This window comes from Calidris pugnax, unplaced genomic scaffold (genome assembly GCF_001431845.1).
Source record: "Calidris pugnax isolate Ruff unplaced genomic scaffold, ASM143184v1 scaffold274, whole genome shotgun sequence".
NCBI lineage: Eukaryota > Metazoa > Chordata > Aves > Charadriiformes > Scolopacidae > Calidris > Calidris pugnax.
Window position 1 is genome coordinate 424,090 of NW_015091009.1, and position 22,885 is coordinate 446,974.

At 42.5% G+C, this 22,885-nt stretch overlaps 1 protein-coding gene across 1 annotated transcript in view; it reads left to right on the forward strand.

Annotated features, from left to right (window-relative positions):
- Positions 1–21,198: 21,198 nt before the first annotated feature.
- The window catches only part of CLDN10 (claudin 10), a 65,167-nt gene continuing 63,480 nt past the window's right edge, over positions 21,199–22,885 (forward strand). The window contains exon 1 of the mRNA XM_014955632.1: positions 21,199–21,412. Coding sequence (XP_014811118.1) covers positions 21,199–21,412 — 214 coding nt within the window. The remainder of the gene's footprint in view (positions 21,413–22,885) is intronic.

Genomic DNA, 22,885 nt, shown 5'->3' on the forward strand with positions numbered 1-22,885 from the left:
TTGGAGATGTGCACCTTGTATTCTGTGCCTCATGGTATTTCCTACAGGCTGAGGGCTTCATGTCCAAGTGCGTGGAGTGGGTGTAGTCCAGAGGGAACAGGCAGGTGGGTAAATGTCAAAAAAGAGAAAAGAACGTCATGGCTTCATATGCGTCACATCAAACAAAGTCACAGTCTCCTGTTCTCCGGGAGATAAAAGAAAGAGTTACAGACATTTGCTAATATGCAAAAGGTTAGCATTGGTGAGAAATGTGGGAGTGCTCCCATGCCACAACTTGAACTGGCCAGATGTAAACTCATACATATGCACCTTCTTCTCTTGCTCTCAAGCTGCAGGGGATTCCTGGGAATCCTGTGGCCATGTTTGCATTCATTATGTTTTTACTCTTTTCTTTGTCAGTGCCCTCGTCCTTGCCAAAAAAATCTTATTTCTCTGATCAAATCCTCTGCCTGCATATTCATTCTGATGGCCTTTCAACCTTTATACCTTAGGGCAGAAAGATATAAAAAGGCTGTGGATGTTTTCAGAAGAGGAGTGGTAGTTCCAGGCACATCACAAGGAGGAGAAGAAACCATGGAGTTAGAAATGTCAGCATAAGAACAACAGCTGTGGCAGTAAGGACTGCTAGGTGAATCACAGAGAATGAAAACAGAAAAAGGGATGGGGACAAGCGTTCTCCAAGGCTTGGGTTGGATGTGGGATGTGGGTCCAAACTGGTGCCAGAGAGAGAAGCAAGGAAAATGAGGTAGAAGGACAGAAGACTGAGCATGATGAAAAAAAAAGAGAGGTGAGGTTAACCATGAAAGGGGGACAGGGAAGGAGGATGGTTGTGTCAGGTACGAAGATGACCAGCAGATGGTGAAGTGTGAACAGCTGCCTTGTCCAACAAGCTGAGTGTATGCATCAGGTCCCAACAACAACTGAAATTCAGGACCAAACTTGAAATAGAGGAAACTCTTTCACAAATCCCCTCGACTGTGACCAGGGGCAAGCAGAGACGGGTGGGATAAATTTTTGTTTATATTTATAGGCTCATATCTCTGCGCATGGGGTAGCTGCAGGCTGTATCAGCAGTCATAGCTGTAGTTCTGTTTCTGTAACTAAATGCATTTCATACCCTTCTAAACACATTCCACAGCAGCAAACTGTTACACTGTCGGTGCCACCATGTGTGCTCCTTTCTTCTCCAGATCATCTTCAAAGGAGGTGACCAGCCATCAATAGTACCAGCCCTAATCGAGAAGATTAGTTAAATCACTGTCTTCATACTTTGATGCTGAGCTCCTTTGGGGGTTGACTATCCTTTTCATTTAATTGTGTGGTACTGGCATAGTGCTTCTACTTCGGGAGTGGGATTCCCAGGAGCTACATTATCATAGGAAAAGAATAAGAATAATCTTGCCAGCTTTTGTTCTACACATTAAATAATGACCCTTTGAATGAGTCATTTAACCTGCCAATTTTTTTAAAGATATTTTCCTTGAGTAATTTTGCAGGAATGATATTTCCGTGTAGGAAGGTCATTCTTTGAAGGAAGAAGGCCCACCCAGCATAAGTCGACCATGGCGTTAGTAATTTCTGCATTGGAACATTTGTGAGTAGGTGAACTGGGTAATTGCCGTCCACTTTCTCCTGCAGAACTTTTATTCCACAGGAGTGACTCAGTACACCCAGCTGTTTTGTTGGACATAACTGCACATAAATCAGAGTGAGAGGGCCCAAATATGTAAATAGGAGTAAACAGGACTTTTGGAAATGAAAACAAAAATAGCATCCCACTGGGCTCCCGGTAGTCTCCAAGGCTCGTTCTCATTCTTTGTACAACCCCTCAGGTGAGTCCAAATATGAAATACAAGGGAAAAAAATCTCACATCAACGCAGTGGTGGTATAAGATGGCCTAATTCCATAAATGCCTAACTGATACAAACCTGCATTTCAGCTTCTGCTAATGGTGCCCTACAGTAGCCGGTAAACAAGTTTAGGGTTTTCATTCAAGATGAGAACTATTAAAGGTGATAAAGCAAAATGCTTAGGCTAGGCCCATTCTTATCTCCCTAATGGGACATGATGCTAAAAGCATCATTTGCAAAGCATGTTTAGGGTGGATACAATTTGTACAAATGACAATGAGGGACCGATACGGAGGACAGAAATATACACGTTCTTTAGCATATTGCAATTTAGAAGAAACCCACACCTAAATTTGGTGGCAGTTGAACAAATAAAGAAAGCAGAGAGAGATCTACTCTACATTTCCACGGCCAAAGAAGAAATCTGTAGTAGCAGGATCTCCCAAGTTTGTGGCTTGACCAGTCAACTATCACAGCTCCCAGCACTCATCTAGGGAAATTTTAGCTGCCATGGCAACCATTTTTTTCTGGTTGACTGCCCTGTGATAAATATTCGATTAAATCCTTTTTATTTATGTCTTTAATCTGAAAGGTTTCTTTAGTGAAACAGTTAATTTAAAGGTTTTGCTACCTAATCATGCAGCAACTAGCACAGTTCAGCCCTGGCTTGCATGAATGGCAACACAATTAAATAATAATAAATGAGAGTCAAAGAAGTAAGGGAAGATAGAGAGTCAAAGAAGTAAGGGAAGTGGAAAAAAGATGCACTTTTGGTGGTTAGATGGATGGATGATTCTACATGAACGATACTTTTTTTTTATTATTTGATGATAATTTCACAGAAAAGTTTAATTTCAGGTTGAAGAAGGCTTTTTATTCAGCATGTCAATCTGAGCACATTACGTTTTTAATCTTAAAAGAAATTCCAGGCCGAACAAGTAATTTCAAATAGAAGAATCAAAACATTTTAGTTAAGATAAAATTTAATATTTTTTTTGCTTTTGCTGTTATTCTCAATTTGAATTTTTCTGACACAGTTAAGTGAATCCAGAGCAAATTGTCTTGCCAGAATTACTTTTTTTCCCATAAAAGACTACTGGACATTTTGCAACATATTTCAAGAAAACTATGATCCAAGAAACCTTCAGAAAATTATTTTTATTTTATTTTATTTTTCTCTTTGGCATATCTTAATCCCTGCGTATCACCTTCCCTGTCATTGCTTTTATGCCGACTCAGCAATATAGATGGTGCTCCTCTACCTAACCCCACTAGAAAATTAAGTTTAGAATTTGTTAGACCCGAAACTTTTAATTTAGATTTTATTACACCTGAAGCAATCTCTCACTGCATTTCATTTCTCTGAGCCCACATTTAAATTTATCACTAGTTGGCTTTTTATCGGCGTCCCCCTGCCCTAGCAGGCATCATTTATCGGCTCCTCTAGGGCTACAGGTTCATGTGTTCTTTTCAAACTGACTCCAAGCCAGTGTTTCTAAAACTTGTGGTACGTGGGGCACATTTTTTTTTTTTCTGAATTAAAATTGGATGGCGCATGGCAGATATCAGTGACTTATCCTGCTGGGACCTCTAGCTCTTGCCAGGCTCACACCTCTTCTTGCACAAAGCCTTCTGCGAGCTGCTGCCCAGGAAAACAAATGGACTCTGAGCAACCATGGAGAAACCAGAAGGTAAAATGTCAAACAGGATGATGGCTTTTCAAACCAAGAATGTTATATTTATTACTGGATTTAGGCAGTATCTGCTTTAAAGGTTTCTACTCTTCTGATACTATAAAAGAGCGTTTTTATCTTGTAGAATCGGTGCGTTTATGGGCTGAGGACGCAAGTAAGTGAAGACTTAACTGAAGCAATATATAATGTAATTCAACTCTCCTGATTTCATTTATGTTTCTTATTTGTTGCTGGGATATAAAGCTTTGATATTTTACAAAGGGTACTCAGAATAGAATTTTTCTAATGAATGTGGGAGTGACAAGATTTTTTTCATAGTTTTTAATACTTGCTTTTTTACTCTGCACTCTCAAACTTTCTATTTTTGTTTCCATTAAGGGTTTCTCTTTTTTAAAATTTGGCACAATATTGGTTTCTTTTCTTTTCTTTTGTCTTTTTGAAAGTCAGAGGTCTGCTTTGTTCATGTTCTTTCACATAAAAGGCATTATCAATAACATCTGCACAGGCACTGGAATAATTAACCTTTTAATTTTTATTCTAAGCAGATTTTTATGATTACATAGATGCATTTCTATATTAATCAGAGGATGCAATCAAGGCAGGAAGCATGCACTGCACATATTCTCTCACAGACACAGCCACTTCCCTAAACAGCTACACATAACTGTCTCCATCCAGTTGGTCTCCTCTCCTGCCCAGAAGCAGATCTGACGTGTGAAAGATCACAGTAGACAAAAAAAAAAGTCTTTAAATGTGAATGTATTTTTTTAAAAATTTCAATGAAATAAGAAGCCACTTATCCCTCCTACGTTGTCATGTATAACCTTATTACCAACTACCCAATTTAAATGGGTACCACGACATCTGTGGGGATGAGCATTAAAAGAAGAGTTTCTTGCTAGCTGTGCAAACAAGAAATGTTTAATGTTTCTTGAGCATTAAATTCACACTTCATGCACAAGTGCTTTAACCACAGTATGAAAGATGAGCAGCACCAATAACATCTCCAACAACCATTTTAAAAAAGGAAGCACTACTCCATTAGGAAGTTGTCCCTAGGAGAGCACTGTGTATGCTGCAGAGCTCTCACAGTGATGGGGCCCAAAGGTGGACCATCATAAGTGTACCACGCTCCCCACCTCTCTCACATGGTGCCCATGCCACGCACTCCCCCTGTGCTCCATATACACCTGCTGACCATGTCACACAGCTGCCTCATGTCTTTATCCATCAGGGTCTAAGAGCAAAACATGAGGTAAAAATCAAGAACCAGCCCTCCAGGGTAATAGCTTTCCATATTGTCGCCCAAGGGGTTTCCTGGGGTATACCTGGCAGCCCTGCTGGGGTCATGGACCTGGACCCATTCCACAGGCCTGGCCTGCCCTAATGCTGGGATGGAACAGGACCTTTCTGCCTCCCCACCCTATCCCACAGTGAGCCATGGGCTTCCCTCCATCCCTGGCTTTTGGCAGGATGCCTGGATGCCCCCCTCTTTTTGGGTGCTCCAGATTCAGAAGAGCTCAGACTACCGGAGGGCAGGGGGTGCATTCTTTTGGGGAACAAAGGCAAAGCCATGAGAAGGGAGTACTTCAGGCAGTAAAGCCTGCAACAAGATGTGTGCAACAAAATCTGCAACAACCCAACAAAAGCCAGTTACTATTGCTGATATCCAGGATAGACCTTTTTCCTTCTGCTCACAAAGGCCATGGACAAATGTAGATCCTTACAACCAGCACCTAAATAATGGCAATCTCATGCTCCCTATGGGCCTCCCAAGGCCATGTAACATTGGGACTGTCACTCTCAGGCCACCATAGAAAACTGATAAATTTGGCATTGGATAGTGGGCCTTGATTATCAGGGGTTTGAAAGACTTTGCAACATCAGATGATGCCTTCTCAGCTATACCTTTCACAGAAGACTTCTGAATTAAATGTGCATTTTGCCTATAGCTTTTGGTTCCAGCCAACTCGCCCAGGCAACTCAGCCAGCTAATGCGGTTAGAACAACACACAACTAGCTAATGAGAAAACTCCAAGGATAAAACAAGATATCTAAGCTCATTGCAGTGCCTCAAGGCCCGTTCCTGTTTTTCACCCTCATTGCAGAAGGAGCTTGCACTCTGTTGCAGGCACAGTCCTCTGCCAAAACCAGGCTCTGGTATTCTTCCAGGACAAACCTATGAAGATGTTTTGGGTTTTTTTCAGACATGGGAGAGCAAAGTTTGTTTTCTGTCAGAGATGGTGTCTTCCCACATAGCCAGCTCTGGCAGGCTGTGTGCATTTCTAAGAGTCCTGGAAAGCATTTTTCCCTCTCCCAGAGCAAGTGGGCTAGACTGTGGGGGCAACTGCATCTCTGCAGAGGAGTGGCAGGATGTCCAGCCAACAACAAAGACCGTGTTTGCTAATGCTGTCCTGCTGGGGATGCCTTTGTCAGAGCAGCACCACTTCTGTACGAGTAAACTAAGCAGTGCGGGGGACACAGTTTTAGGATATCTAGCTAGGTGACACAGAGTAAGCTCAATGGTGTTTCCTTCTTGTGTGTCCGGTCTAGGAAACTAGACCAGAAACTAGGTAGGAGTAAAACAGCGAGTGAGTGGGTCATCTTGTGCCATCCTGTCTCTCTGAAGTGTGTTACTGCTGCAGTTTTTGGGGAAGATGAGGGCAGAGCCAAGCTTTAAGGCCTCTGCAACGCAGGCTGGTTAGAGGTGGGAAGAGACCGCAAAGACCATGATGGGTGGGGACAGTTTGACCTTTCTCTCTCATGTGTTTCTGTGTACCAGCTATGGACAGTTTTGGTGCCTATGCTGAGCCACTTGCTACTGGCTGAAGAAATAAAGGAAGGGGGACCATGTCCAGGCAAACGCAAGACCTAAGAATGCGATGTAGTTGTTGCATTAAGAGTGACATCAGCCTAATGACAGCAGCTAACACACACCAACTAGCTGGTGGGCAGCATGAGGTCATCGCTCAGCTCTGCTTCATCAACTGGATAATTTTGTTTTCTGTTTTATCTCCTATTGCCTGTGACATTAATATGTTTGTAATAAGCTTAACTCTCCCCGTTGCATTTGGTTGTACAGGACTTTGGCCTTGAAGGCGTTCCCAGGAGCGCTGTAATAGGACAGCAGATTTGAGACTGGCAGGGGCATGTAGGTGCCTGGGCCCTAGATTAATTTAGATGATGTAATCTAAGTATCTGCATGACTAAGTCTGTGGGCTTTGCAAACATGAGGAATGATGATCGATAATTCTTGCACATTAAGGCAACCCAGTAGATTTCACTGCAAAGCAATTGGAAAAAAACCCAGCAATTTGCTCTTGTGGGCTTAGGATCTTAGTACATATCCTCTTGAGTGACTACAGGACACGTTGTGAAATGCAATAAACTTCTTAAGTACTATTAGGTTATCCTCCACAGGCCTAATCCCTTGCACATTTGTACACGCCTGAGCTGAGTCCATTAGAGATTTTTCAAAAAAATCACTGTAACAGAGTTTTGAAGAAGAACTGGGCTTTTTAAAGGCATTGTTTTGTTTGCATTTTAAATAGAGAGTAGCACTATTGCCTATCAATTTAAAGCTCTCCATCCATTTGGAGCTGCATGGAAAGCATGAGATAGAGACTTTAAAGTAGACGACATTTACATGAACCCCAAGCCTGAGTTTCCACATACAGGTCAGGTCAAGCATCTTAGCAAATATGTTGGGTTTGCTGCATCTGTATCCTGAGGTAATCAAAAGATTTAAGGCTGTCTCCTGAGGAAGGTAAAAGCTCGGCTCCTCTTCAATCTATTCAAGAAACAGGGGAACTAGTAGACCTGCTGTTCCTTTTTTTTTGCAGCAAAGAATGGGACTTCTGTTACTTTGAAACATTTCAAAATTAGATTCAAAGATTTTGCAGATGATCCAGTCATTAGAGATGCAGGAATTTTTAATTTGTAAAACTGGCCTGGTGACAATGACTCCCTCAAGACCTTGGTAGAAAGAAGCAGCTTCAGCAGCATCGGCACGCTGCAGGCACCTTTTGGAAGCTGAAGGATACAGAGGCACTGAAGCATTGCCACGGGAGAAAGAGCCCAAATCTGCATCCAGAAACAGAACCCTGCACAGATTGTTTCTGCACTGTATGGCAGGAGGTATTGATTTCCTCACTCATGTGGAAATTATAAAGATGTTGTGCTATTTTTTATTTAATATTGCCCTGAAGAATCTCAAAAAGTTTTGCACACTGCAGAAGGAGTTCGTGTCCCACTAAGTGCTGATATCAATGATGAGAGGGGAACAAAGCAGATGGAAGCTTTTCCACTTTACTGATTTTGCAGGAGAAAGATAACACAAGCCTAGACTCTCTACATCAGCCTGTGTTTATATGGTTCCTCACACCAAAATTGTTTCAGCTTTTTAATCCTGTTACATCGCGTAACGTAAAATATACAAGAACTGAAAGATGAGATGATAGAATCATAGAATTGCCTGGGTTGGAAGGCACCTTGTAGATCGTCTATTCCAACCATCAACCTAACACTGAAATAAAACATCACTAAACCATATCACTAAGCACCACGTCTACGCATCTTTAAATACGTGCAGGGATGGTGACTCAACCACTTCCCTGGGCAGCCCATTCTAGTGCTTAATTACCGTTTCAGTGTAAAAATTTTTCTTAATACCCAATCTAAACCTCCCATGGTGTCTCTCTGTATGACTGTGTCCCTTACTTGCTAGGCTCCAGAGTCAGGTCTGATGTCTTTTCTGAAATCATGAATCTTGCATTGTCAGCTCTGTGGCTGCCTGGGGCAGCAGCAGAAGTGTGTCTCCACCCCACTTGCTCCATAATCCACTGGTCACATAGTCTGCAGGGTACACCTAGGAGCCAGTGAGCTTGGATTTACATGAGTCGAGGAATGAGATTTCCACTTCTTTGCCAACTGCTTTAACTAATATATTATTCTTCAGAACTGATTGCTGCCTTTTTCCATTTACTCCTCTTCCCCAGCTTTGGTAAGGATGCCGTGAGCCAGCCATCTGCTTCCCAATGTATGATGTACGTACTAAGCACAGAACTGATCCAGGCCTCACAGGGGCACTTCCTTTAGGCCCTAATAGGAGGCTTAAATCCAGGAGACTGACAGCATTTTAGACTGCCCTTTAGTACTCTCTCATATGCCTCAACCCTACAGGCCTTGTGGGGATACAAATTCCATTTGTAGTGTTTACCTCTCCTCAGTCAATGCATAACAAATTTGGGCACCTGCACAGGCACTCCTGCCTGGGTGCTGGCTGTAGCACAACTCATGTCTCTTACCAGATCCAACCCTTCATTTTTGGGTTAATGCCAGGATAGCATTAATATTTACCTTCTTCTTTCCATACAGTTGATCCGCATTTTCTTTCTTTGTTCTTTCTTACTTTGTACGTATCAGGACCTTTTGTTGTTTATTTTTAAGTTCTCTGTGAGCTTTTGAGTCAGTTTGATTTTTGGCATTCCTTATATTATCCCATTCCATTCTGAACTACAGATAAGTAGTTTAGCAGGCTAACATTGTCTCTGTTACTCACTTTTTCCTATTCATCCAGTAGGTTTGAAGTTGTTTTTTCCCTTTTGTATGGCTGCAGGTTACAGACTTCCTCTACATTCAAGTCCCTAAACTTAATGCAGCTGATTTTACTGATAAGTCCTGTGAATTCACCACCACTTCTGCTTTCAACATCAGGGAGTTTACTTGCAAAACTACCTTAGTTTCTCCCTTTATCTGAAATTGATTCATCTGGTGACCACTTCAATTAAAGCTTTACCCCAGAACCAGATCTTCCATAAAGCACAGATTTCAAAAACAAGTTTGAAATTACATCAGTTCCTGATGTTTAAATTACTATTCGGAGAAGAACCTGTCATCTCTCACAGTCAGAAATAACATGCTCTACTGCTACTAAGGAAACAGAAAATGCACTTTTTTAATATATGGCTAGAAAGTTTGTGAGCACAAGGAGGAGTAAAGCAGCTCAGGTAGCTGACATTTTGAGATGACATCCTTCTATGTCTGCCAAGGTTTTACATTACAGAATGGACATGTAGTAAAGGGCTGATCAAGAAACAGAGAGTGCTGGCACAACAGGATCAACAACAAACAGAGATAGGAAGCAAAAGAGACTAATCGAGAACAGACGGCAACCACAAAGGAATTTGTTGCCAAAGCATCGTGTCCTTTTTGGATTCCAGAAAGTTACATTCCAACACAGTGATTCCAAATTATCAGAGCTATTTAGGCTTTAGATACAATTACCAAGATTTATATTCCTCTGCAAAATTGAGTTAGGTGGTCTTTGCCAGCATTTCCCCCCAGCATTGTTTAAGGCACTTTGATCTGGATGGTATCTTGTCTAGCCACATTTTCCTTCATTATTTTTTTGCAATATTATCACATTACTGATAGGCATATTGTATTAGTGATATGGACTGCCTTAATGTGTTGCTTCTCTAGAGTGGTATATATCCCCTCAAATGAGTATCTCACCCTTAATTTCTGTTTCATTGTTTGGATGTGTAGTCACATCCTTATCTTAGTTTTATCAGGGGAAAGTACTCAATGGCAAAGATGCGGACTCCATGCTTTCATTTAAAGAAGATAAAAGATATATTTTGTAAGCACAACTTTCAAAACATTATCTGTTTATGTGTATTCAAGAAGCAACCACCTGAAGTGGGTAGAAAATACGAAAGGAAAATAAAACAGGTGAGTAAGGTCAGCTTTGTGGAAGGCATTAACACTAAGGGCAGTTCCACTACAGCCAAATGAGGCTCTGCTCTTGGAGCTGGACTTTGGATGGAGATCTGTGAAGTAAGTGTGTAATGCAGATGAGCGTAGTGGGTAGACAAAGAATTCTGCACTTCAAAATGTGTTTTGTCTCTCTTCTCTGAATTTTGTAAGTTTCCAGAGCTGAGGAGGTGGCGATTCAGTAGTTATTTTTCTCTCACAATTGCCATTTTCAGTAAACATACAGCCCTTGCTTCCATCAAATCCCAAATAGACCAGTGATTTAAAAAGACTACAAATCATAAACCAGGAGTCAGGTATATACCTCTCAAGAAATGCATTTTCTTGTAAGAATTAGTATGATGAATTGTATTGCATTGAAACAATAATGAATACCAGGACAGAATTGTAAATCAAACAGGGTTTGGTTTAGGGCTTTTTTTTTGCAAAGAGCATGCTTTTCACCACTGCTGAACTGTACATGCTATTGATAGGAAACAAGAGATTGTACTGACATCTGATTACAGTTGTCTAAACCAAAATCCTCTACTTTCTGAGCCCACTGCAAATGTGTTGAAAGGCACAGGGAAGAAAGACTGGAACATTTGGAATGCACGTGTAACATAATAGAGGCTTTGGCGTGGCATCACTCAGAGAGCTGTAAAATACCTGCTGCAAAAGGTGTTTCCACTTAGTCCCTTCCAAATCTCTGAGAAACATTTGCTTTTTGGAATTTGGCCAATTCTGAAAACAAATGATAGCTGACAAGTTTGACAGTGCCAGGGAGATACAGAACTTTCAGAAAGATTGCAGTTGCCAGCCCAAATGAAGAAGTATTTTTTGTTCTGTGCTCACTACAGTCATGTCAACAGTCTTAAATTGGCTTACATCTGTACACAGTCTCTTTTAAAGACTCTTCTAGAGTCCTTCCTCAAAAATGAAAAAGCTTCCAGACTGAATTGTCTTTTGGCTGGGAGTAAAGAAGTCGATATTAAAGAAAGACAAAAAGCCAATTTATGCCTGCAAGATGAAAGATGATTGAGACAAGGAAGTGGTGTTCACTCAGACAATATGAATGTTTTCAAAGCTCTTCCCCATGATGCTGCTCCATCAGACTCAAAACTGTACTGCTGATCATGTAGATCACCCAGGGTGAGTATCAAGGGTTGCTTCAGGACATCCAGGAACAATAAATGCAGGCAGTAGGCTTTTGTAATGTAAGAGAGAAGCTGCTATTTCCACTATGTGTTAAGCATGGGCTTCAGCCGTAAATATTATCCCACTGAGCAAAGAAATGCATATCCATATTCAGGAGTAGATCAAAACTAGACAGTGAATGTGACTGCAGAGTCCTCCCATCCCTTACACTGTCCTCCTCTCCTTTTCTCTTCCCTTCCCTCTCCTCTCCTCTTGCTCCTGTTCTGGCCCTGCCATCAGCTTGTCTTTCAGGAGGGAGGAGGTGCGGAAAAGGAGAGGAAAAGGGGAATTCCCTTAGCCCAGGGCCAAAGACTAGATGGGAGAAGGCATTTTATTTTATTACTATCTTTCATTTAGGACAGTAAATAAACAAGCATTTCTTTGACATAGGTGGCATGAAAGATTATTTTCTTTTAACAGAGCAATTTGTAAAATAGCAGTTGGAGATTACTCCATTTCCAGTGCTGGAAAATACTACTTTTAGAAAGTGCTCAAGGGTCATAGCTGAATATGAGTTTCCAATGCAGTACCGTGGAAGATGAAGTTAATCAGATTATTGTGGATGAAAAATAGAGTTGGCACTGGAACAGGCAATACCAGACTGTAACTTTCCATTTTGGTGCACATAATTTGACAAGAATGCTGAAAAAATTGAAAAGATGCAGAAAAAAAGCCCCCGAATGTTCAAGAAAATACTTAATGCAAGAGACTGAAAGAGCTGAGTGTGTTTAGTTTATGAAAATCGTAATTGAGGGTCAATTGTATGCTGACTCCAGTTAACATTATTTCATAGAACATCCCAGGTTGGAAGGGAACTCAAAAGATCACCTGGTCCAACCTGGTCCATATCCAGAGCAGACAATATTAAAAGGCTGTTTAGTAAAGCAAAAAAAAGAGATACTGCATGATGAAGAAGCATTTAAAATATTGAATAAACGGCCCTTGGAGCAAACTGCTCAGAAACACATTGCTGCCAACACCTTCATCCCTTAAATCAGAAACGAATGCCTTTCCCAAAGATAGACTTTAGTCCGACTAGCCTCAGTGAAAAGGGGAAATTGTTGACATCTAATCCATGTTATGACATACAGAAAGATGGAAAGATTTTAAGGGTTCCTTCTTGCCTTAGGGTACTGCAATATCAAGAGCTGGTAATCCATATGAGGCAGCTGGTAAGTGATGAGCGAGATGCAGCATTGCAATTCCCCTCCTGCTCAGTGCTTGCCCCACCAAGAACCGAGAGATGGGCAGGGCCGAGGTCCTACTGAACAGCTTCCTGGCTGCTCTTGGTGCTGCATTCATCTGTGGGTTTTCACGAGACAGGTGAAGCTGGGCTTGGCCCCTGGGGGCTGTGATCATGCTTTTCCACCTCTTGACAATTTTGGAAGGCGTTAGTGTGGTTAGCAGTTCTCAGTCGGGTGTATCGGTCATAGGTAATGGACTGCCTGGGTATGCTTTTAATTAGCAGTGAAGCTGTATTTAAGAAAAGAGCGGTAGCTGCTGGGCCTAAGTCCAGTTGGGTGGAAAGCTAGGAACACACTAACAAACAAAGAGCCATGCCACACCTCTAGCTCCTCACATATGCTCTCCACCTGGTCTGTTTGGAGGTTTGAGAAAGATCTATGTAGTCACCTCACCACTCCTGGCAAGCTTGATGGTATGGGCTCAGTGGGCTGAGACATTGAAAAAGGCTATCTGAACAATACCAGCCTTCTTCAGTTTTACAAACCTGGGCTCTGGGCAGTGTCAGCTGCCCTCAGCCATGGCTTGGTCTAACACATTACTACCTGAAACTGAAAAGGTGGCATGAGCATTGCAATAGGCTTCCCTTTGAAGGGAGGACTGGAGATCAGCCAGACCCAAAAGCTAATTTGTGCGTGTTGTTGGAAACACTAGGTTTGGGCTTTCCAGCAGGGTAAGCAGTACTGCTAAGATTTAAGAAGGAAAAGTAGAATGTATAACCCCAAGAATCCTTTCCTGCTCTAGAGGAAATGGTCTGAGGCAAGCACAGCTGAAGCAAGAATGGAGAGCTTTGGGCTGCTTCCAGAAGCAATATTGGGCTGTTTTGCAAGAAGAACTTACTCAAATCCTGGTATCAGACCTTGATTAAAGTGATGAAGACATGTGTCTGGCATGTCATGGATTTGGGATGTCAGTGGTGACGACAAACATGTTAATGACCCTATTGAATATGATTTCTCAGTGATGTAGAAGTGCTAAATTCTACCATATTCTGCTTTCAGAATCATAGAAGCAGGTCACAGGAATTGATGCCTGGATGTGTAGGCATTGTTCTGTGTTTTGTGCATCAGCTTTAGGAGAAATCATGTAGCCTTTGTCAGTAGACAAGGTGGTACTGCAGGGCTTATGTGAGCAAGAAAAGTTGGTGTTTCTCTAAGGAACTTGCGTATCGTGTTCAGTATCTCAGTTATATAAGACAAAAGGAGTACATATCTGTGCTTGTGAGCAGACATGTTTCTACTGCCCTTGGGGAAAGAATGATTAGCAGCATAGCAAAAGTCATTAGAGCTACACACTGGCAGATGCACAACAAATGTAGTTCAGAGGAGGGGTTGCTTCCCCACTACACCACAATGGGGAATGAACTGGGTGGAGGCATCCGCTTGAAGGAGGTGGGGAGGTGAATTGGTACAGGAAGGCAACAACACTTTTTTCCTTCTTGCCTAAATCCCATGAGAAGTGCTAGCATCCCTGAGGGCTGGTACCACGGCAGGCTGGAAGAGGCAAAGAGATGTGTTTGCCACGCTCCTTATGAGATGATAGACTAAAGAGATGTGGAGAGAGTTTTGCAATGTGATTATGTGTTGCAATTTTGAAGAGCTGTATTATCAGGTGGAATATTGTGAAGGCACAAAACCCTCTTCTGATCTGCAAAACATAATATAAGGAAAGTCATTCTGTAGCTCGTTATTTTCATAATATTGTTACTTTGTGTCAAAAAATTTTGTGCAATTTTTATTACTTTGTCACAGTTGGGCCTTATCTTCAAAATTTACAATATTATTTCAGATATATTCTTCATGTTAAGCTTTTTTTCTCTCTGTGTCTGTGCTCAGTGACATGGCACAGTACTCAGGAAGGGTTATTTGCATGTACTTTAAAAAATATTAATTCAAAACTAATAATACAATCAGATAATGTGAACTATGCACAGGCAGGATTTGTGATTCTTCAGTTCTACCATGGTTTCTGCCGTTAATGATCAGACATTTGGATAATGGCTTCTCAGGGCATAGGTCCTTGGTGGGCATTGGGGCAGGACCCAGGAGCCATGGCCCATCCCACCCATGCCCAGCCAGGAGCAGGGCAGCCGGGGAGCACTGGGGTAGCCCCAGCCCTGGGCATCGGGCACCTCCCTGGGGACAGGGACAGGCTGAGTCTGGGTTTGGGCACTGGCCCATGGGTCGGGGTATGGGTCAGGTTCAGCAGGGCTGGGGCCCATGGCGCAAAAGCCGGGTCCATAGATCTGCTGGGGATCCAGCACTGAAGTCTTGGCTTCAAAGCAGCTTCTACGGGATAGGGTGGGCCATGGCCATGGGGTGTCCTCAAAGTGTCTACAAGGGGTGTCCTCGTACCTCGCATAGCCCTGGGGCCAGAGATGTTGGGCATGATGCACCCTGGCCGTGGGGAGGACCCGGGCAATGTCTGTTGGGTCCCAGGCTGGGTTGAGAGTTCCCGTGGAGCTATTTCCAGGGTCCATGTGGCTCCCTGGCTCAAGATGGAGTGGGTGATAGATCCATCCCCAGCAGTTGGTGGGCCTGGGCTGATACTAACGGGGCGACACTACAGGGTGCAGGGCAGGCAGGGTGGGCAAGGGAGTCAGGCCATCCATGAAGAGCTCTGGGAGCATGGAGGGGTTGGGGTTGCCCCAGCAGAGCTTCAGGGCTGGGTGGAGAGGTTCAGGTGCCACTGAGGATGTTGAGACACAGGGCTGAGCCCAGGGGTCAGAGAGGACTCAGGGCTGTTGAGAGTGGGCCCTTTGGGGAGCCTCGGGGCAGGGCTGCAGCTCCCAGCCAGGGAGGATCGGCAGGGGCCGGGCCGCACGGTGCTCAGTGCAAGGCTTATGGTGGCCCAGCTGGCCCCAGTGGGGTAGCGGGGCATCCCCATGGTGGAGCAGGGCCCAGCCTCACTGCCCCAGCCAGGGAGTGGCAGTCCGTGGTGACAGTGACCAGGGTCAGACACAGCCCAGTGGTCACTGGGCAAGTCCAAGGTCAAGCTGGGAAGTCAAGTTGGCAGGTCAGGGGCAGGGTCCAGCTCCGGATCAGCAGCCCGTGGTCCAGCACAATCCAGGCTGCCAGGCAGCGGGCGCTGTAGCTCCTTCAAGGGTAAAGCTCTGGAGCCTCAGCTTAAAAGCAGATCCCAAGGGCAGAGAGGGACATTTGCCGTGGCTTCCCGGCAGCACCGTGCTGGCTGGGAGCCTCTCCCCACATCTCCCCACACCCTCAACTGCACTGTGTGTAACCTGGTCCTGAGCCCCAGCAGCCAAACCTCCAGGAGGGGAGGATGCACTCAGGGCCCGTATACAGGTCTTCTTGAGGTTGAGTGCCCTTGGATGCCAGATTATTGCTTTTCTTCAGCATTGTGATGTTTTTCTTCAGTGTTTATGTTTATCTGTAGCACCTAATACCCTCCTTCCCTGTTTCCCGGCCTCCTTCCTTCTTTGTCTGTGTCGCAATCATTTCACTTTGCATCTGCCATCTTTCAAAGCATTGAACTCTTCTGTCCACGGCACCCTGGTGCATGTTGCTGACTAATAGTACTGCTTCCAGTAAGGCTATCAGTGTACTGTAGCCCAGGCTAATTCTAACAGTGACTGGGTTTGATGAGTTTGCTCTATAAAAAACATGATGTCTTCATTGAGCCCATTACCTTATCAACGTCTGTTCAGAAGTTCTCAGCGAAGCACAATGACCTTGAATTTCACCCTGGCTTTCAGCACTGATAAAACATATGCCTTGTCCTACCATTTCATCTTCCCTGCATTTCTGCGGTTTGCATTTTGTAGCTTTATGTGGATGCAACCATTTTGGCTTTCTGCCACTTACTGCAAGTCCAGGCAGAGTGTGCCAACAATAACAATATGCTTAACGATAGCAAATGTCTTTAATCCAAGTATGTTTGCTAGCGTCCAGTGTCAAGAGCATAAACTAAGGAGTCTAATGCTAGATCATCCAAAAGTAACATTTTCAAATCCGTCTCTTATCCTTAATGTCCAGTTAAAGAACATGATTCAAAAAAACAGGTTAATCCTGTGCATTTTTATGCTCCCACCAAACACTGATTTGAACCAGTTGTTCAAAATCCCACCTATTCTTAGGCAAATATTCAAAAAGTGCTCATGTAAATAATGTACACGAGTAAGTAGTTTGCCCATTAAACAACTAACATAAAATGCTTTAAAATGTAATAAAGCATAGCTTGTATCTATATAGATATAGACATACGTATTTGAATACAAATATTCATGTATATTCTTAAGCACACATATACCTAGCTTGTATGAAGTTAATGTAAATCCTGAACTGGGTTACCTGCTGCATCCATACATTCTGAAAGCAATTCTCCTAGTGATGAGGATATGAAATTCCTCTGTGTGTTCTACTGCAGTATTACAACTCTACTATCAATAATAGGATTATACTGTAGTTTGTAACACTAATATTATAATCATATTATTGCACTGTGACTGCAGTGCTCAATAAAAAGCACCAAATTTGGAATGAGTACAAGACTTCTCTAACGATGTATGTCACCGAGCACTTCGTGAGTAACAAGGCAAGCAGCAACCATCTCAAACCGCAACGCTTCATACCGCTATGATCTCATGATGTCCTTTTGCTATAGCAAACTGTGAAATTGTCTTTTCACTCAACTTTCCCATTTCCAGTGATTTCACTGCTCCTTGAAATTCCTCACCAGGCAGTGCCCCTTCAGCCTCTGGCTGCTACCCTGTTTACCCAGAGTTTCTAGGGTGCGTGCACCTGGAACAGACAGGAGAATTTGGCACTTAACTGGAATGCAGCCCTTCTACTTTCAACACCATCCCACAGTTCACTGCCAGTTCTCGGGAACACATTTTGTGTTTCTGTTGTTGGCCCAGCCATATTGCCGTACAGCTTAGCCCTTGCCTGTGTTGAGTGGTGATGTCTCCAGGCTTTTTGATTTCTTCACCACTTTACACAATGTTTTTACTTTCTCAACTTCTCCAGAAGTCTTGAGTCACTTATTCGGTCTCTGTACTTTCCAGACTTACTGCTTGTCCAACTTCTTCATAGTTGTTTAGGCCTCTCATAACTTCTTCCACAGTGCTCAGGATCAATTTGCATTCTCCAGGGATATCTTTGGCATTACTATGTATTTATCTGACACATTGTCTCCATGTTACCTTAGCTACCTCCTTTGCAGAGGTCTCCTTTTGTTTATCCGGCTAACATCTGGTTTGATTTGCTCTAAGTTCTTCTTTGTTTTTACCATAGCTTTCCCCACAATTAATTCAGTTTAGTTAACTTTGTATGCCTTCATGAGGGAAGCACATTGTCAGCAGTCGGATCAGTGTCAGCCAAGATACCAGCCTTGAGAACTCCTTCAGCTTGGAGGTTACAACAATTAACATCAGCTGAAGTAGAAATCGTAAACCAGAGGCCATGGCTTACCAGTATAAACATTCTTGCCCTGCTGCAAAGGTGTCAGCTGGGTTTGAAAACTGGCATTGGACTGATTTGAAAAGACAATATCAGTAGTAAGAGATATGTTACGTGTCACTGACACGGTGTTCAGTTAAAGAGAGCCAGCAATATGTCACATGATCAGCTACTAGAGAGAGAGAGTTTTGAGAAAATGGTTCAACAAAGACTTGTAGCAATGTTTTCCCTTTTCCAACTTTGTATTTAAACACTCCTTAAGCTCCCAGATGTTTACCAACTTTTGTCTGTTCAGTAACAGAGAAAAGAAGTTTTGATATAATGGAAAACGCCATTAACAGGTTAACTTTCAACTTTGCCTTGAACTTCTTAAATGACTGATTAACTTACTTCCTGACAGTTTATAGAAGAAATGAGGGTTGTAAACAGGACTGCTTACTTCTTTCTTATCACTTAAGTATCTGTTTAATTTATTCATCACTCACACACTTAACTGCCTAGAAACAATGCAGGGTGAAGTGCTTGTAACCACGAATTCCACAGTCATGCACTAGACAAGAACCAGGATAAAGGCCACTAAGAAGAAGAAAGAGAAACCACTAAGTCCTCCTTAAGCTCTAAAAATGTACCCTACAGTTTAAGTGGTGCCTACAGGCACTTTCCACTTCAGTGGCTTGCGGTGTCCATTGAGCAGGATATTCATGAGTGAAGGCTACTGGATGGGACTTTTGTATACAAGCATCTAAGAGTAAGAAGGGAAAATGACTTAGGAGTTTGTATTGCAGCTTCTCTTCCTAGCATGACAGTGGTTAAGAGAGTCTTACTGAGGAGGCACCACTGCCTTTGGCCCGTGTCACTAAGAAGCAACCATGCAGCCCTGTCCTGCTGACCCTGCGTAGCTCCTCACAGACCATGTTGATAAGGCATACTGCTCCACACAGCAAAAGGCTGAGCAGGGAGGGATGGGACAGTGTTTGCATCCAGTCACCTTTTCTTTTTCAGCCCAAATGAGCTGCTCAGGTTTTTTTTTTTTTTCTGGATATGCGAAGAGGACACTCAGGGCAAGTCCAGAACAAGGCCTGAATTTAGTGTCAGATGTAAAACAGGCCTTTGAGCTTCTCTGAGCACTCAAACCACATCACTGTCACTGGGCTGTTTTTTTTTTTTTAAAAAAAAAAAGAAGATACCTAATGACATCTCAGTCTCCTCTGTGAACTAACACAGCCTTTGACAAACAAACAAACAAACAAGAAAACCCCAAGCCCCCATTTTGTATGGCAGAGGTTGAGCAATAAAATAATATTACTTCTCAGGAATCTGCTTCAAAGATGGACCCATTTCTGTATTCTCCTCTATACCCTTTCAAATTTAGTGAAAAGGTACATGAAAGATTATATGAAGGTTGACCCTTGGCATAAGGAAAATATGTTACTGCATTATTTGACAGCAAGGAAAAATCGCTTCCTGTCTGTGTAATATTGTCCTCATCATTAAAACAGCCTGCTGTATTATAATGTTGCTCTGTAGTAAAACCACTTTCCGTGTCTCTCAAGCTGGCTGTGTTAATAAAAAGGCTTCTGTTTGCCCTTGATGTGTGGGATGTGAGCCTACTAATTACTCAGAAAAGAAATTCCTTCTTGTAGTGTAGTTCTCTGGTCTGTATAATTATACTTTTGGGTCCTACTTCTCAGCACTGAGCAAAAGGCTGGTTGAAGTGGAAGCATCAGGTGACTGTTCAACATGACAGTCTCAGCAAAACTCCTCTTGCTCTTTATGTGGAACGTCAATGATGTTTTAGCATCCTTGGTTACCTCTCCTTGAGCTCTGAAAAGTCCACAGAACAACTCCAATGCCGAAGTTCAGTGAGGTGTTTATCACAGCTCTAACAGTGAGAAGCAACACTAGAAGCACCTAAAGGGGAAAAAAAATAGACTGCTCTCATTGTCAAAAGTGACGGTGTATCCTCAATGTCCAGGGTGATCTCATGTCACCAGATGGCATACAGTAACACCAAAGAGAAGAAATGCATGGTCTTTCTTCAAAGAGGAGATCAAAAGGACCAGGGAACGAGGAGAGACATGGATAAACCTGGAAGCTGACATCTTAAAATAGTGAAGGCCACACGTTTGCAGAACCATGTGTAGGTCCCACAACGGTAATGGCAGTATATTTAGGAACTGGAAGCAGAATAACTATTTCAGTGTAGTGCTGTCAATGCCTACTATTTTAAAGATGACATTTTAATATTCTTTGAGGATTTTTCATCAGGAGCTCCGTCAGTGGTGGGACAGATGTTTCGGCGCTATGTTCATTGTGTAGAGCAGGCATACCATAAAGAGCAGCAAATTTTTGAGACAGACCAAAGAAGGAAGTCTCAATGGGGGCTACAAGAAGGTTGGTTCTGATGACTAGTGCAGCTGCATCCCTGCTCAGGGGCCACTTGCTGTTTCTGTTGTTGGTCTAGATTTGCTGTTCTACAACTGCATCCACAGACACTGCCTCCAAGAAGCTACTGTTTTAGAGCCGCTTGTATGGTGGCTAGTTATGGCTGAATTAATTTCACAGCCTTTTAAGAATTTATTTTTCAAGTGTCGTGTGATCCTTCTAAAATGTTATGGTAATCTGTTAAATAGCGCTGTACAGTTTGGACTCTGAACTTATTTTGCTAGATGCAATGGTTGTAAGTTTCCAATTAACTAAAAATTAAGCATTAACTGGAATACCTTAATTGAAAAAAAAAAAAAAAAGGAAACATTTTAATTAATTTTTACAATTAGAAATTAGTAAGTACGTACTAGTAATTAGCTCCCATAAAGTTGTACCTTGTCTTTCTTTCTAAACATTTGTAATGCCTAAGGCCTTTCTTAAATCACTCAAGCATGACAATTTCTTTCAGCTACATTAACTTTCTGTAGCAAGTGTTACTGAACTTGTTCGAGTATAATTTGCTTATGTTATGCCTTTTTGCTTACTCACATGACTAAAGCACTTTTCTCTCCACGCAGTGGCATTGCTAAGTCCCTGGGTTGCAGAGAAACATGCTAGGAATACAGATTATAGCTTTCATATTTTGTTTCTGCGGGCTGGGAGCTGCTATTGCTGCTACTGCATCGAATGAGTGGAAAGTCACTAGTCGAGCATCGTCTGTTATCACTGCAACCTGGGTTTTCCAGGGTCTTTGGATGAACTGTGCCGGCAACGCGCTGGGTGCTTTTCACTGCAGACCTCACCTTACTATCTTCAAAGTAGAAGGTAAGTAACTGTAATTTAACTGGAACATATGGAGAGCTATGTGTATTGCAAGATGTGAGCCTGAGGAGAAAAAGATTATTTTGGCTTGTGCAAGAGATTATGATTAAAGCATTGTGATGAATATAAGTAAAGGATATTGTAGGCAGAATATCAGAAGCAACTTTGTAGGAATGATATGTATTCCAAGAAAGACAGTAAGCTCTACTCTGTGGTTGGTGATATGCGATAAGTATACTGGACAAAGTTCCAGTAAATACACTATCAGAAACAAACCACTGTTAGCAGGGAGATGGACTAAACTGACTCGCAGCTCTAATTTCCATGCAAAAATAAGCGTCCTGCTTGCAGGATGGGGAGAGGAGGAAAGATAGCAAGGTCTGTGACAGCTATTGGTACTCTTTTCAGTATCTAAGGGAATTAGATAGCAAAGAACTATGTCCGTGAATACTATGCAAATATTGGTATGCTGGGAATTAAGTGCACATGTATATACTTGCTGTATCACAGGCTAATATTTTAACTTTAAAGATCAAAGGTGTGCTCTTTCAGAATGTTGATTTTAATGGAAAGTTTTGGATTTGGATGCCATCTATCAGAGCGTAAAAACAAACGGGTGTCGTCTTGCCTTATATCGGGAACAGGTTTTCTCAGAGACAGGGACTAACTAAAAGTTTCCTACGTGGTGTGTCTTCTAGAGGATTCTATGATTCTGTTTTGCTCTGCATGTAAAGCGGTAAATTAAGAGGTTTGTTTTCTATTTGTTGTTTAGCCAGAGTAGGCAAGATAGTGTCTTCAGCGAAACTGTGCGTAAACACTCAAGAGGGCAGGGGCAGAGGGACTGCTCTCTCCTCCGTGTGGGCAGCTCACAAGCAAGACAGAGTCTGGCTAGAATAGGAAAAAATGGGCTAAGACACTGCTTTTTTAGGGAACCAGAAAAGAAATCCAGGCTAGACAGAACTAGTCTTCAAAAGCTTTTATGAGACGAGGAAGAAGCACAACGATAAGATATAAACAGCCAGGGGCTGTACAAGATATAAAATATAGTGTTGCATGGTTGTTACCACACTACATAAACGGGGTCATACACATACCTCACACACATGTGGAAACGTGGAAATGTGGGGGTGTTACAGATCCATACCTTTTCTTGCCTCTCATGCCCCTAGTGCATCGGACTGCATGCTAGGACATACAGATCAACTCTCACACATACAGAGGACTTTGAGATAAAGCTCAGCATCATTTGTGTACACATTTTATTATGCCCTGCTCCAAACCACCACAAATCACACTTTGAGGGATGTGAATGGGTAAGAATAGTTTCACTCCTTTCCTTTCCACTCCTTTCCTTACTATTCATCAAAAATGACTTCCAAAGGCGTAGAAACTCACACATACACTTTGAAGGCGAATAGTATATCTTTGTAAATCACCACTTCTTTATTATTTCTCCCAAGATTTAAATTAAAAAAA